Genomic DNA, 12,445 nt, shown 5'->3' on the forward strand with positions numbered 1-12,445 from the left:
GTACAAATTATGCGTGGTAGAGACATATAAGAATTTCTGGCTTGGATATATGTCAATTTCTGTACCGTACAACTTTTTTCTTTCCGTGTTAAAAGTAGAATTTTCTGTCGTTTTGCTAAAAATACTCCCTCTACTTCCTGTTTTCCAGATTTTTCTTGGAAAATTCTATTGGGCGCTCTTCTTAAAGCACCTTAAAGAAACAAAAAAAAAACAAAAATTGCAGATTTCAGAAGATTTTACAAAGAAAAAAAAATCCCCCATTCCATTTTATTGGAATTAATTTTATTTTATATTTCTTATAAAGTAGAATGTTGTATTAATATTGTATATTTTATAACCGATTTTACTCCACATTTCAGCAACACAATGTACCACTGATTTCTTTTTTTTTATACCCATAATCTCCTTCCACTTGGATTTTTTAATTAAACGTTATTACAAAACATAAAAAGTGTAGGTATGCACTTTAAAAAATTAAGAAAAAAAGAATTTATCTAACATTTTATCTATTTTTTATTTTATTTACAGAACATTATTCATTTTATTTTTATTTTTCTTTTCTTTTGTATAAGTTTATTTTCAAAAATTGATGCAACTATTGCGGATTTTATTTATTTTTTCTTCATCAAAATATAATTAAAGCGAGCAAGTAAAAATGTTAATGTGATATTTTTTTTTCACTTTTGCATTAATTTTGTTGAAAATGTTCGAAAGACAAAAATCGATCATTTTCAAAATTGAAAACATGCTGTCGTACGTACATTATGCATAACATAAAAATATAAATATTTTAATATCGCAATATTATTATTTTATCCTGTCGCCCAAGAAATTGCCCGAATTTCACTCATTTGTCACATTTTTCTTCTTTTTTCTTCTCATTTAATTTGTTTTGCAAGGAAAAAGTGCCTCTCTGCTCATATTTTTTTTGATTTACTTTTTTAAAGTGCTTTTTTGCAATTTTATTTGGGAAAAAAGGTATATTTTCACTGAACTTTTTTTTATAAAATTAAATCTGTGAAATTAATTAGATCAGTGTTACATATCTTTTGTTTTATTTTATTGACAAAATAAGAGAATAATAATGCAACTATCATTTGCAAAACTGAACCTGTGCACAATGATGAGATTGAGTTGGCAGACTTTCTCCTTTTGCAACACTGATCATTTTTGTTTTGTATGTTATTTTTTTGTTTGTTTATAATGATTTTTCTTTTAAACATTATATTATTTGATTCATTTCGAAAGTCTGTTCACATTATTAGCATGGACAGTTGTCCGAATTTCGTGGACGATTGTTTGAATTTGTTAAGCTGATTGGGTCCGGGAATTCATTGTAAAGTTCAACCTGTTTCAATGAAAAAAAAAAAAAAAACAAAAAAATATTAGCATTAGATTGTATTGGGAATTTTGCAAGGGGGCAGGCATACCTCATTATCCTGAGCAAGGGCATTTTTGGCAATGGTCTGGAATGCCAAATCCACATTGATACCCTCCTTGGCAGACGTCTCAAAGTATGGGATGTCATTTTTTGACTTGCACCACTGATCTGCCCTCTTACTCGACACCTGCCATTAAAAGAAATTATTTTAATTGGAATTCTCATCAATTGATTATTTGTAGTTCTTTTCTGTGTCCTTAACACTTGGAGGATCGAGGTTTCTAATCTCAAAAGTTTGATCTTCATTTTCTCTCAAAAGAAAATATTTTTTCAAACGTGTAGAGAAAATAATAATTTTCCGGGACGCGCCCAGAGATAGGGAAAATTTCCCCACGCTTGAATGAGTGGAAAATTGTCTTGTTTTTGTAGAAAATTCTGTAGCCACTGAAGGAGGCTCTGAACGGAGTCGAAAGCTCTGGAAAGTGTGAGTTTTTCTGGGTGAGAACCCTCATTAAAACGGACGTAAAACCCGAAAAATTATTATTTTCTTTCGACGATATAGAACAGATTTTAATTTTGTGGCGATTGAAAGAAGTCAAATTGACCATTTTGGCCAACAAAATCCTCCAAGGGTTAAAGTAACATGAGATTTTGACCTATTATAGTGGCACAGATCATTCCTTTCTTAAGAATTTTGATATCTTGAGAATATTGAAGATAAAAAGTATTAGCAGTAGCGCTAATCGTCTTAAAAAAAAACAAGACTTATGACTTGTATCTTTCAGTATTAGTACGATGATTCATACAGCAGTTTCACAACAAAGTATAGCTCTGTATTAATGAAAGAAAAAATGCGTCTTCCTCCTCGTATTTGTTGCGTTTCATCTTTGGTGATACATAATTATTTGCTAACATGTTATGTCAATGGACGCAAATTTCCACGTGAATAAGCAAGAAAATAGATAGCTTTCAATTTAAAATATAAAAAAAAGAAAACTCACAGCTCTGTTCTCTAGGTCGATTTTATTGGCCAGAACGACAAAGGGAAAGTGTTCGGGATCCCTAGGGCTGGCCTGAATGAGAAATTCATCTCGCCATGAGTCGAGGTTCTTGAATGTGTTGGGCGCGGTCACGTCAAAGACGAGGACACAGCAATCGGCGCCACGGTAGAAGGCCACACCGAGGGATTGAAATCTCTCCTGGCCAGCTGTGTCCCAAATCTGCATGGTTACCACGCGATCGTCCACAACAACTTCCTTTGTGAGGAAATCCGCCCCAATTGTGGCCTTGTACTGATTTGAGAAGCGCTTGTTCACATACTGATTCATGAGGGATGTCTTCCCCACGCTCGTGTCACCCAAGATGATCACCTTCAGGAGTGCTTTCTTTCTCGTAGCCATCCTACTGAGATCACAATCTGGTCTGGAAGAAGAAAATGCGAAACAATAAGTACAACAAAGGGGCGTGAATGAGTAACAACAGTGCAGCAGTCGTTCATGTCAGCTGCTGGTGCTGAGTGTGTCATAATTTTTATCATCAGGGAATTTAAGAATCGCGCTATCGGACCCACTCTCAGTCTCGCACTCACACACACTCACGTGCACAGAGCCACTACAATGGACTGACTTTCCAGCTAATTACATTATGTGGGCACCCTCAATTCTGCTCTTTAATTGCAAAAGAATGCTGGACGGACAATCTAATAACATCAATTAGCAGCATTGGTTATCAATTTGAGAGGAACAGAGACGTTCCTGAAGTTCCTGGATAAAGGATTTGTTGCCTTGAGGGATTAAATTATCACAAGAGTCACGGATGCAGCAGCATTTCCTCATGCCCCATTTTCACTTTATTCCGCTGGTGAACCGAGGAGTCAGACAGACGACTACTTGTGACCTCGCCAGGGAAAAAGCGTCTTTGTTTGCAAACTGCGTTCTTCCTGAAATCTGTCCATCAATGACGTAACCAGACAAACAGAAACAGCACAACTCCCTTATCACTCACTTCCGTTGAGCAAGCAGATGGACTTGAACAAACAATCGCCACTATTGTTGGCCTTGGAGAGGGCTTAAGTGGTCAGGAATTGCACAAAAAGATTGAAAATTGCTTTTCTAATTTGACACCTTCGCCATTTTCTTTGACAAAATCACAAAGGCAACAGTTTAGGGCGCATTCCCACGAGATTTACAACCAATTGTCATCACAGTTTATCAGAATACATTACCAGTTTCTAATTGATGATGTGGTAACAACTATTTGTGATTTATTTCAGTGGAATCTTACAATTTTCGTTTTTCACTGAAAAACTTTTTCACACAACTTTTTTTTATCGAACAACATAGAAAAGTCATAGAAAAAACATGCCCATCAAACCATGTAGGTTGGACTTTCGGACGAGAAATATTCCGGGGAAAATCCTACGAAATATCTGTAGAAATAAATCCAAAGAAATTCATAATTTTTATTTAAAAAAACCGCATTTTGGCTGTTTTTTTTTCAATTTTGTTAACATTGGCTCAGAACAGACGGCCGTGACTATTGGTTGACGTCTTCGCGATGCAACTTTTTGGATGTGACTTTTTTGCGCATACATAACCTCAAAGCAATTTTTTTGTGTGCAAAAAAGTGAGAAATACGGGGAAAAAATGCGTTGCAGTGCCCCCGGGGGGCTTCCTGTATGCTGTTAATGCATTTTCCAGGCGGAAATTTGCACAATTCTGTTTTTTGTCACAAAAATCTTTCGATGCAACTTTTTTGACACTTGGATGCGACTTTTTCGATGTAACTTTTTTGGATGTGACTTTTTTGATGCAACTTTTTTGGGTGTGACTTTTTTGATGCAACTTTTTTTGACACTTGGATGCGACTTTTTCGATGTAACTTTTTTGGATGTGACTTTTTGGGTGTGACTTTTTTGATGCAACTTTTTTGGGTGTGACTTTTTCGAGGAAACTTTTTTCACTTTCTTTAACAAAAAAAGTCACACCCAAAAAGTCACATCTAAAAAAGTTACATCGAAAAAGTCGCATCCAAGTGTCAAAAAAGTTGCACCAAAAAAGTCACACCCAAAAAAGTTGCATCAAAAAAGTCACATCCAAAAAAGTTACATCGAAAAAGTCGCATCCAAGTGTCAAAAAAGTTGCATCGAAAGATTTTTGTGACAAAAAACAGAATTGTGCAAATTTCCGCCTTGAAAATGCATTAACAGCATACAGGAAGCCCCCCGGGGGCACTGCAATGCATTTTTTCCCGTATTTCTCACTTTTTTGCACACAAAAAAGTTGCTTTGAGGTTATGTCTGCGCAAAAAAGTCACATCCAAAAAGTTGCATCGCGAAGACGTCAACCAATAGTCACGGCCGTCTGTTCTGAGCCATTGTGAGAATTATTTTTATGAAAACGTTGCATAATTGTGATAGCCTACACTACATTTTTTACGAGAAAAACCTCTGCAGTTTATTTCCGTTAAATGTTTACCGCCAAAATTAATTTTCACCATCTTGCTCGAGTTTCGCCTCGCTGTGAATTGGCGCCAAATTCAAATTAACTGTCTGTTCGCTGTGGCGGTTGTGACAAAAACTCTTACGTGCACCGAGATTTTTTCACAAAATAAGCAAATTCTTTCGGTCAAATGAATTTTTTTTTAACTTCTTGGCATACAATACACCATAAAAAGTTTTTTTTTAACCATTTGGTACCATTTTAATGCCCATTTAATGCTCTTTTAACTCCCATAAGTTTCTTTAAAGTTTTATCAGTTTTAGATTGAAAAATGTCTTAAGAGGTCCGAATGGGTCCTACAAAAATATATATATTTTTTAAATCTTAAGTTTTTCTTGAGAAAATTTAAGTCTCTCCTAAGAAAACTTTAGTCTGTCTTAAAAGAAGTTAAAAAGAACATTAGAAAATTGAGAATATCACAGCTCAATTCCAGTCAGCTCTTGAGCATACTTTTTACGTATTTAACTAAATTAATAATTTGTTTGGAATGCAAATTCAGTCATGATACCCCTCTAGCATTATACATAGAAGGCGCATGGAGAATATAAGAGGGTATAGAGGAAGAAAATGAATGTTTTTGGGATGCGAATTGAGCACGATTTAGATGCGCGATCGCTGATTTCCCGATGATATCGCAAAATGTTTTCCTCAACACTCTTTTCCGTCAATTTCTGTGTGCAAAAGCAACCTCATGGGCGATAGTCATCATCAATATTATTTGCGCCATGGCCAATGTTTATTGGTAAAGAAGAGTAGTGTGGAGGCTGAGAAAATACATAAATGTGAGAATGGGATGGGGGGGAAGTTGAGTGAGAAGTAGGTGGTATAGGCAAAAATGCAGAGAAAGGGAGAAGAAAAAGGAAATCAAATTATTGCGCGATGTTTTGTTTATTTTATGCTGTAATTTGTAATAATTGTATGCCAGCGGGTTGAATTCGTAACTAAACTGAGAATTAGCAGCCAATTGAACAGCAGATTAATGACTATAATTATGTTCACTGTGTTCTCTCCGTGATGTTTGTGGAAATTCACTTCACTCCTTCTTCTTTTCGTTCTAACACAGAAAATTCTTTCAAATTGTTGCAGTGCGCGAAAAATTTTATGGCGCAAGATCGGCGCAAGAAAGGCCATTGGCTCTCTGGTTTCTCTCTTGGTTTACATGGCTTCACAGGATACACTTTTTCATAGCAGTTCACGCAACTCATTAAACTAATAATTTACTTAAAAAAAAAACTAATAGACATGTATTAAAAAACTTTAAAAATATAGAAAATATTTTTTAAAAAATATGAAAAACACTGAGGATGTTCGCAGGCCAAAGTTGCACTATATCTACAAATAAATTAATTAGGTATTTTTACAAAATCATCAATCTATAGAGCAACTTCTTAATTTTAAAAAAAATCATTTTGCTCTCCTGATTTACGACATGTCCGGTTATTCAGCTATACGAAGAAATTGAGTGAATAAATAAAATGAAAAGAATTATGTACAAAAAGACGCAAAAGGAGGGTGTAAAAAGTTTTTGTTGTTCCAATCTACTCAATTTTGCCTCTTTTTCACTTCATTTTCTCACTAAATAGCCCCGCGGTGGAAAATGACGATGCAACGAAAGGCCCGAGTGCAAAAATATAACAAGGAGATAATATTTAGTTACTGAAATCTCCATAACCGCAGCCGCATCTTCTCCAAAATACTCCTAAATGGGGGTCCCATTAAGATGGAATCTCCGCGGATGGGGTGCATGGTTGAAAGGAGCTGACCACAATGTGCAGGAGATATATTAAAAAATGATTAACTCAAATTAAGTGCATAAAAGAAAATAATAATAAAAGCATGAATCTTTCAACTGGTGCTCTTCTATATATACATATAAGTAGTATGTACGTACGTATAAACCCCTTGCTCTGATCGCCTTGCGGGATGATGCAAAAAGGACGAGGAGAATAAGAGGAGAACACCTTAAAGAGGCTAAAAAAAACTCAATTAGGCATCATTTCCCCCTTTGGCTTGCATGAGATAAAGCCTGACTCCCTGGCCATGGAGGAGCATACAATGCAGGAGGAAAGGGTCCACGATTGACAGCCCTGCAGACAACGCAGCAACAAATTAGGGGTCATTATCGATCAACGGCTATATTTACATCAAGTTAGCAAGATGCTATACAGATAATAACTAATGGAATGGAAATACGTGCGGACAAATGGGTATTTAGTGTGCCTTAAAATACAAGATTTGAGAAATTCCTCATCTTTGCTCTCAGCACTGCAATTCGTCCCCTTTTGCTCCAATCCTTGCGCGCAAAAAAAGCGTGAGCAAGGGAGAAAATTAATAGGGCCAACTTCACAACTTGGGACGTACTTGAGGCAATAAGGGCCCTTATGCAGTTAATGGAAAGATTTTTTTTAAAATTATAAATCATCCTTACTTATGGAATTGCGATTCTTTCGTTTAATAACGCGACAAAGGCTAATTCTATCCCATATGATTATGGCAGATATTGCTGAGGAAAACCTGGACAAAGATGAGTTTAACCATGCTAGGAAAATTTTATTTGTCGACTTTGAGAGCATAAAAAAGCAAAAAAATAGATTCTGTTAAAAAAAAATTAAAAACTTTTAAAAGCTTCGCGAAAATTTCAAACATTCTTTGAAATAACTATTTTAAGGGTGAAAGAATTTTGTTAAAAAAATATAATAATTTTCAGAGATTGTATTGATTCAAGGAGGTATTGCTGTTTCTAAAATTAAATGATTAGGTGCCTTAATAATTTAATATTTTAGAAAAAAAAAATAATTCCTTAATTAGTTGGTGTTCCACTTCGTGGCCAACACCAAGTATTTTTCCTAGTTATCGTTAATAATGTTGATTTAATGAAAATTGGATTTGAAATTTTAAATGAGATTAATAGTTTGAATTTCGCGTTAAAGCCAATCTAATTGATCCTATTTTTGCCCTAACCATGATGTTACTCAATACAGCCCTGACTTATTTATAAGAAACACTCTGTGCAAAGTTGGCAAATCTCGTTATTCATCTGCAAGATGTGATTTTGTGCAATTTGAGGCCCTTGTCGTGTTGCCCAAATTAACAGTCTGTGCTCTAAAAACGGCAAAAAAAAGGATTATGCAGAGGCATCCCCGAGGCGCCAATTGTCACAAGAGCAAAATCAATAAGAATGAAGAGTAAATTGCCTTTAGTATGTGTGGAGCCGTCTTGCATCCCAAAATGTGGTGCAAAATTGACCATAATGGATGATTAGAAAACATAAAAATTCACGGGAGCATGGTAAATGCTGAATTAATGCCGAAAGAAAATGAGACGATAATGCAACATATAAGAATGTGTTGTGTACGCACCCGTAATTTATTATTTGCCTTATTTCCATTATATATCAATTATCATATTAACAGTATCACGCAAAATGGCCTAATTGCCCTCTCTAAATCATTACCATTAATTGCAAAAATGTTGAATTAATTACAAAGTGTGTAATAAGTTATTACTAGTTGATTGTGCTTTGCTGGTACTCAACTCTTGGATTTTTTCTTACGTCAATGTCGACTAAAGTTAAATTATTTACTTTTGCAACCTCCATATTTATTTCCCACCTCCCTTTTAATAAGATCAACTACACACACGCTAAATATTATCTCTCCTTTGTAATCATTTTAACAATAATTCATTTCTTTGAACGCCCTTGTTGTTCTTGCTTCAGCGTTAAAAAAATCTCAGAGAAAATTCCTTTCTAAAGTTGCATTAAGATTTTTTTCCAGTTTAATTACAAAATTTTAGTTATTAATTAAAATTTTTTTGTAGCGGAAAAACTAGTTTTTTTTTTAATTTCTCAAGAAATTTGTAAAATCTTTTGTTTGAAAAGAAAATGATCAATTGATCTCCCGGTGTTAGTTAATTAATCGTTGTAAAGTCAGGTAAGGATTACGGGAACTTTAGAAAGTTTGTAAAGAGAAATGTATTTTGAAGGAAAAATTAGAAAAAAATCAAGGGTCAAGAGATGATCAATTTGTCTACCCTGAGAATCGAACCCTCGTCACTTGGAGAGTTGAAGTACACACAATTAGAATCTCTCGGCTATTTACTAATACCTGAAAGAAAGAAATTCGTTATTTAATTAATATTACAAGGACCTAAGATAAACTAAATATCTTAATGATTTGAATTTTTTCATAGAATTAAAAAAAACTCTAAATTGAGATCAATGGACTTTATTTGCAAAAAATATCCTTAAATACACTCATACGTATGTAGGTATACAATTTTCATTCATTTTACCAACTTAAGAAGTGTAAATTGCAACGTGTTGCTGAAACCTGTGAAATCTCGTTCGAAAATTATGATTGCGATAAAGATGGTGTGGCGTAAGAGAGATTTCCAGCCATCAACACAGTCACTTTTGTATTATGAGAAGAAGCGCGAAAAAAGGAGAACAATATCTGCTGGACATGGACTTAACACACACTCCGTGGGAGAAGTGCAAACGAGGAGGAGGAGAAAATTCCGGTAAATTTTCTGCTTAAGCAGCCAGCATGATATTTACATTGGCGATGTAAATAAGCAGAAGAGGGTATTGTTCGCGTAATTGAGATAACTCGGTAAAAAATGACGTTCATGACAGATGAATCTCAAATCATTTAGGAGCTTGTTAGCTACAGGGCGAACCCAAGACGCCTGCCAGATTTTCGTGACGACCTCATGTTCTTTCTTAACCATTTATAGGAGAGATGGTGCCCGCTGAAGGAAGTTTCAAGCTTAAGCCGTGTGGTGAGTGAGTCAATATATATCATTCTAATTGGATTACCTATGGGTGGATAATGTGAAAGCACCCTGTTATTCATATATACATTATATTTCAAAATGCTCTCTGTGGTGTGGATGTGAAGTAATTTATTTATCAGTTATTCCGTTTATAAGGTATTTATTTAACACATATCAAGATGTATACACCTCTCGTCTCACTAGTTAGAAGGCAGCAACACTTTGGTTCACAGCATGAAATGCTAAATGTGTTTCAAACTTATGTAAATAATTTCGTATCGGGAAGATTTAAAGTCACGATACCCCAATCCCGAGACATATAATTCGTACAATATCTCAGATATAATAAACCCTATATATACTATACATATATACACATAATACCATAGTATACATCTGGATGGAGTAGGATATTAAGGCGAGTATTAAATTATTCCGTGAGGGAAGATATTCAAGACCAAAATTACAATGAACCATCATCAATTATCTCCCATTTTGTATTATATTTCCATTGGAAAATTTATTTTATATATAAGGCAGGCAGGATTGAGAGTTCCTCTTTTTTGGGTCCCTCCTATATATGGTTTTTTCATCCTAGATGTATTTGCAATCTCCAAAATATTATATAGATATTGGATACATTATTATTACAAAATGACCCGAGAAAGTGCGCAGTTGCGGAAAATAAACATATATACACACAATATCAGTGGTGAAAAATGAGATGAATATTTTGAAACTTTTCACCCATAAAACATTATATGACAACCCAATTTTCCACATTCAGCACAGTCCCCAAGGAGCTACTTCTCAAGAATACTTTATGTAATTTCATATAAATTGCATAAAAAAAATCTAAAATCCATAATAGGAGGTATACTTTACATCGCATTAATTCGTATATTTTAGTAATAAATTATAAATAATATTTTTTTAATTCTTTAAATTTTGGTTTAAAGGTTAAGTTAATTTAAATATACATTTAAGGTATTTGAATATACTTAATTATATATCCTGTATTTATAGAATAGAAATTTTTGTTAATGATGAATAAGAATGAAATAGGAAAATTGGATTTCAAGTCATAATTTTGATGATGTAGATTTGTTCTCTGAGATTACACGTTGCAGATATTCGAATAAAGTACATACCTACCTTTAGTTGTCAAATTTGGACAAAGTGGATAAACTAGAAATCTTAGATCACCCTAAAACATTAGAATATTGAGAATATCTAATATTGGAACGGTAGTAGGATAATCAGTGTTACTAGAAAAGAAAATACTTCACTAAAGTCTGTCTTAGAATAGATAGGGGAACGTGGCCCGATTCCGACCTCCTTCGACCATTTTTCAATCCACTATTACTTAAAACCGATAAAACTTTTAATGTAGTAAGTTATGGGAGTAAAAAGAGCATTCAATGGGCTTTAAAATAATACCAAATTTAAGAATATTGCTTTTTATATTATACCACTTTTTTCTCATTCTGCGCGGACCTTTGGAGGTCGGAATTGGACCACGTTCCCCTAATTATTTTATCTCCTACTCAAGGAGGTATACTCTTAATAAAACGACTTAAGATTTACGTTTCATTTCCAAAAAAGTTTTAAAATCTATTCAGGATCCCGAAACTTAATTATGTCCAAATATCAGTCAGCATATTAAGTGTACCCTACAATTCAATGATCTTAAAAATAGTTACATATAAGTTGTGAATGGGTAACAATTTTACTATTAAAACCATTAATTTCTTCAATTGATAGGTTTTAAGATTTTCCTCCATAATTGGGATTTGTTGTAAATAAAATGAAGAGAGTTTAATGAATCTTTAAAAACTTCCCAAGTAGCATTAACTACGTCCAAAACAATCTACATTTTACATGTTAAATTGTCATATATGCCAGTTAGGCAAAAAAAGAGGTGGGAAAGGAGAATGCGAATGTGAGTTTAATGAAAGATAACCAATTATATTTGGAGTAGATATTATCTCGCATGAGCAATTCCACCTCTTAGTCCACACTCTAATCCCATGCTGCATGCTGGGTGTACGTACACAGCGCAAATAGTACATGGTCTCGTTACTGTGTGCACATATTAATTGTTGAATGTCTCGATTAATCAGAAATCTAGACGACCGGTTCTTATAAAACACACATTTACTTTACAAATAAACTCAATTATCGCGTTAAATCAATCTCTCACCATCAGGAACAAAAACAACTACCTGCAAGAGATCCAGATTGCCCATGAGACACATGATGGTGTGGTAAAAAAAAATATTCCACAAAGGGCCATTCATTCGGTAAATCAGCGTCCCTTCGTACCCAAGGCGGGCAAATAATGTTTTTCGTATATGTATATAGATTGAAATTCCTCGCATGGATTCACCGGAACTCCTCAATCCAACACAATTATAATTAAAGTATAATTGTTCCTCTCATTATTCGTGTGTGTTGGGAAAAATTCAACCCTCCCCCGGCTTTCACGAATTAGTGGCGCATGAGGCGCCAAAGAAAATTGAGTATTATTTTGCTCATGTGTCAGTGCCTCTTCAGCTCAATTTGCAGCTCTTCATCTCAAATGGGTGGATAAGCATTGGGGAAAGAGATGGGATACAATGATGGGTTGGTGGAAGAAAGAGAGGTGCAAGAGCAAGTGAAAAAAATAGAGTCAATTACAGACTATTCCAGTAAGAGAAAGCGAGAATGGTAGTTTATACCAATTGGAATGACTTGATTGACTAAGCCATATAATCACGCTTTGTGTTGGTGGGCACAATCAGCCACA

The 12,445-nt window shown here is 34.5% G+C and overlaps 1 protein-coding gene across 3 annotated transcripts; it reads right to left on the reverse strand.

Moving 5' to 3' along the window:
• Nucleotides 1-260: 260 nt before the first annotated feature.
• LOC129797724 (ras-related protein Rab-7a) lies at nucleotides 261-3,736 on the reverse strand. Of its 3 annotated transcripts, none has more exons than XM_055840554.1 (4): nucleotides 3,606-3,736; nucleotides 2,383-2,803; nucleotides 1,431-1,568; nucleotides 261-1,348 (listed from the first exon to the last, which is right to left on the reverse strand). In XM_055840554.1, exons 2-4 carry the CDS (start codon nucleotides 2,779-2,781, stop codon nucleotides 1,262-1,264), a joined length of 624 nt encoding a protein of 207 aa, XP_055696529.1. In that variant the 5' UTR covers nucleotides 2,782-2,803; nucleotides 3,606-3,736; the 3' UTR covers nucleotides 261-1,261. The 3 variants fall into 3 exon arrangements, with proteins under 3 accessions (XP_055696529.1, XP_055696528.1, XP_055696527.1); XM_055840553.1 differs by having other exon boundaries at nucleotides 2,383-2,798; nucleotides 3,606-3,729; XM_055840552.1 differs by lacking the exon at nucleotides 3,606-3,736 and adding an exon at nucleotides 3,023-3,392.
• Between the last annotated feature and the right edge of the window lie 8,709 nt (nucleotides 3,737-12,445).

The sequence above is a fragment of the Lutzomyia longipalpis genome, chromosome 1 (genome assembly GCF_024334085.1).
Source record: "Lutzomyia longipalpis isolate SR_M1_2022 chromosome 1, ASM2433408v1".
In the NCBI taxonomy this organism is placed as follows: Eukaryota; Metazoa; Arthropoda; class Insecta; order Diptera; family Psychodidae; genus Lutzomyia; species Lutzomyia longipalpis.

Coding starts and splice junctions, on each gene's coding strand:
- LOC129797724 (XM_055840552.1), bottom strand. CDS start 3,090: ATGTTATTAGATTGTCCGTCCAGCATTCTTTTGCAATTAAAGAGCAGA. Junction 1,569..2,382: donor TCGACCTAGAGAACAGAGCT/GTGAGTTTTCTT, acceptor TTTTAATGGCAG/GTGTCGAGTAAGAGGGCAGA. Junction 1,349..1,430: donor CCCTTGCTCAGGATAATGAG/GTATGCCTGCCC, acceptor TCATTGAAACAG/GTTGAACTTTACAATGAATT.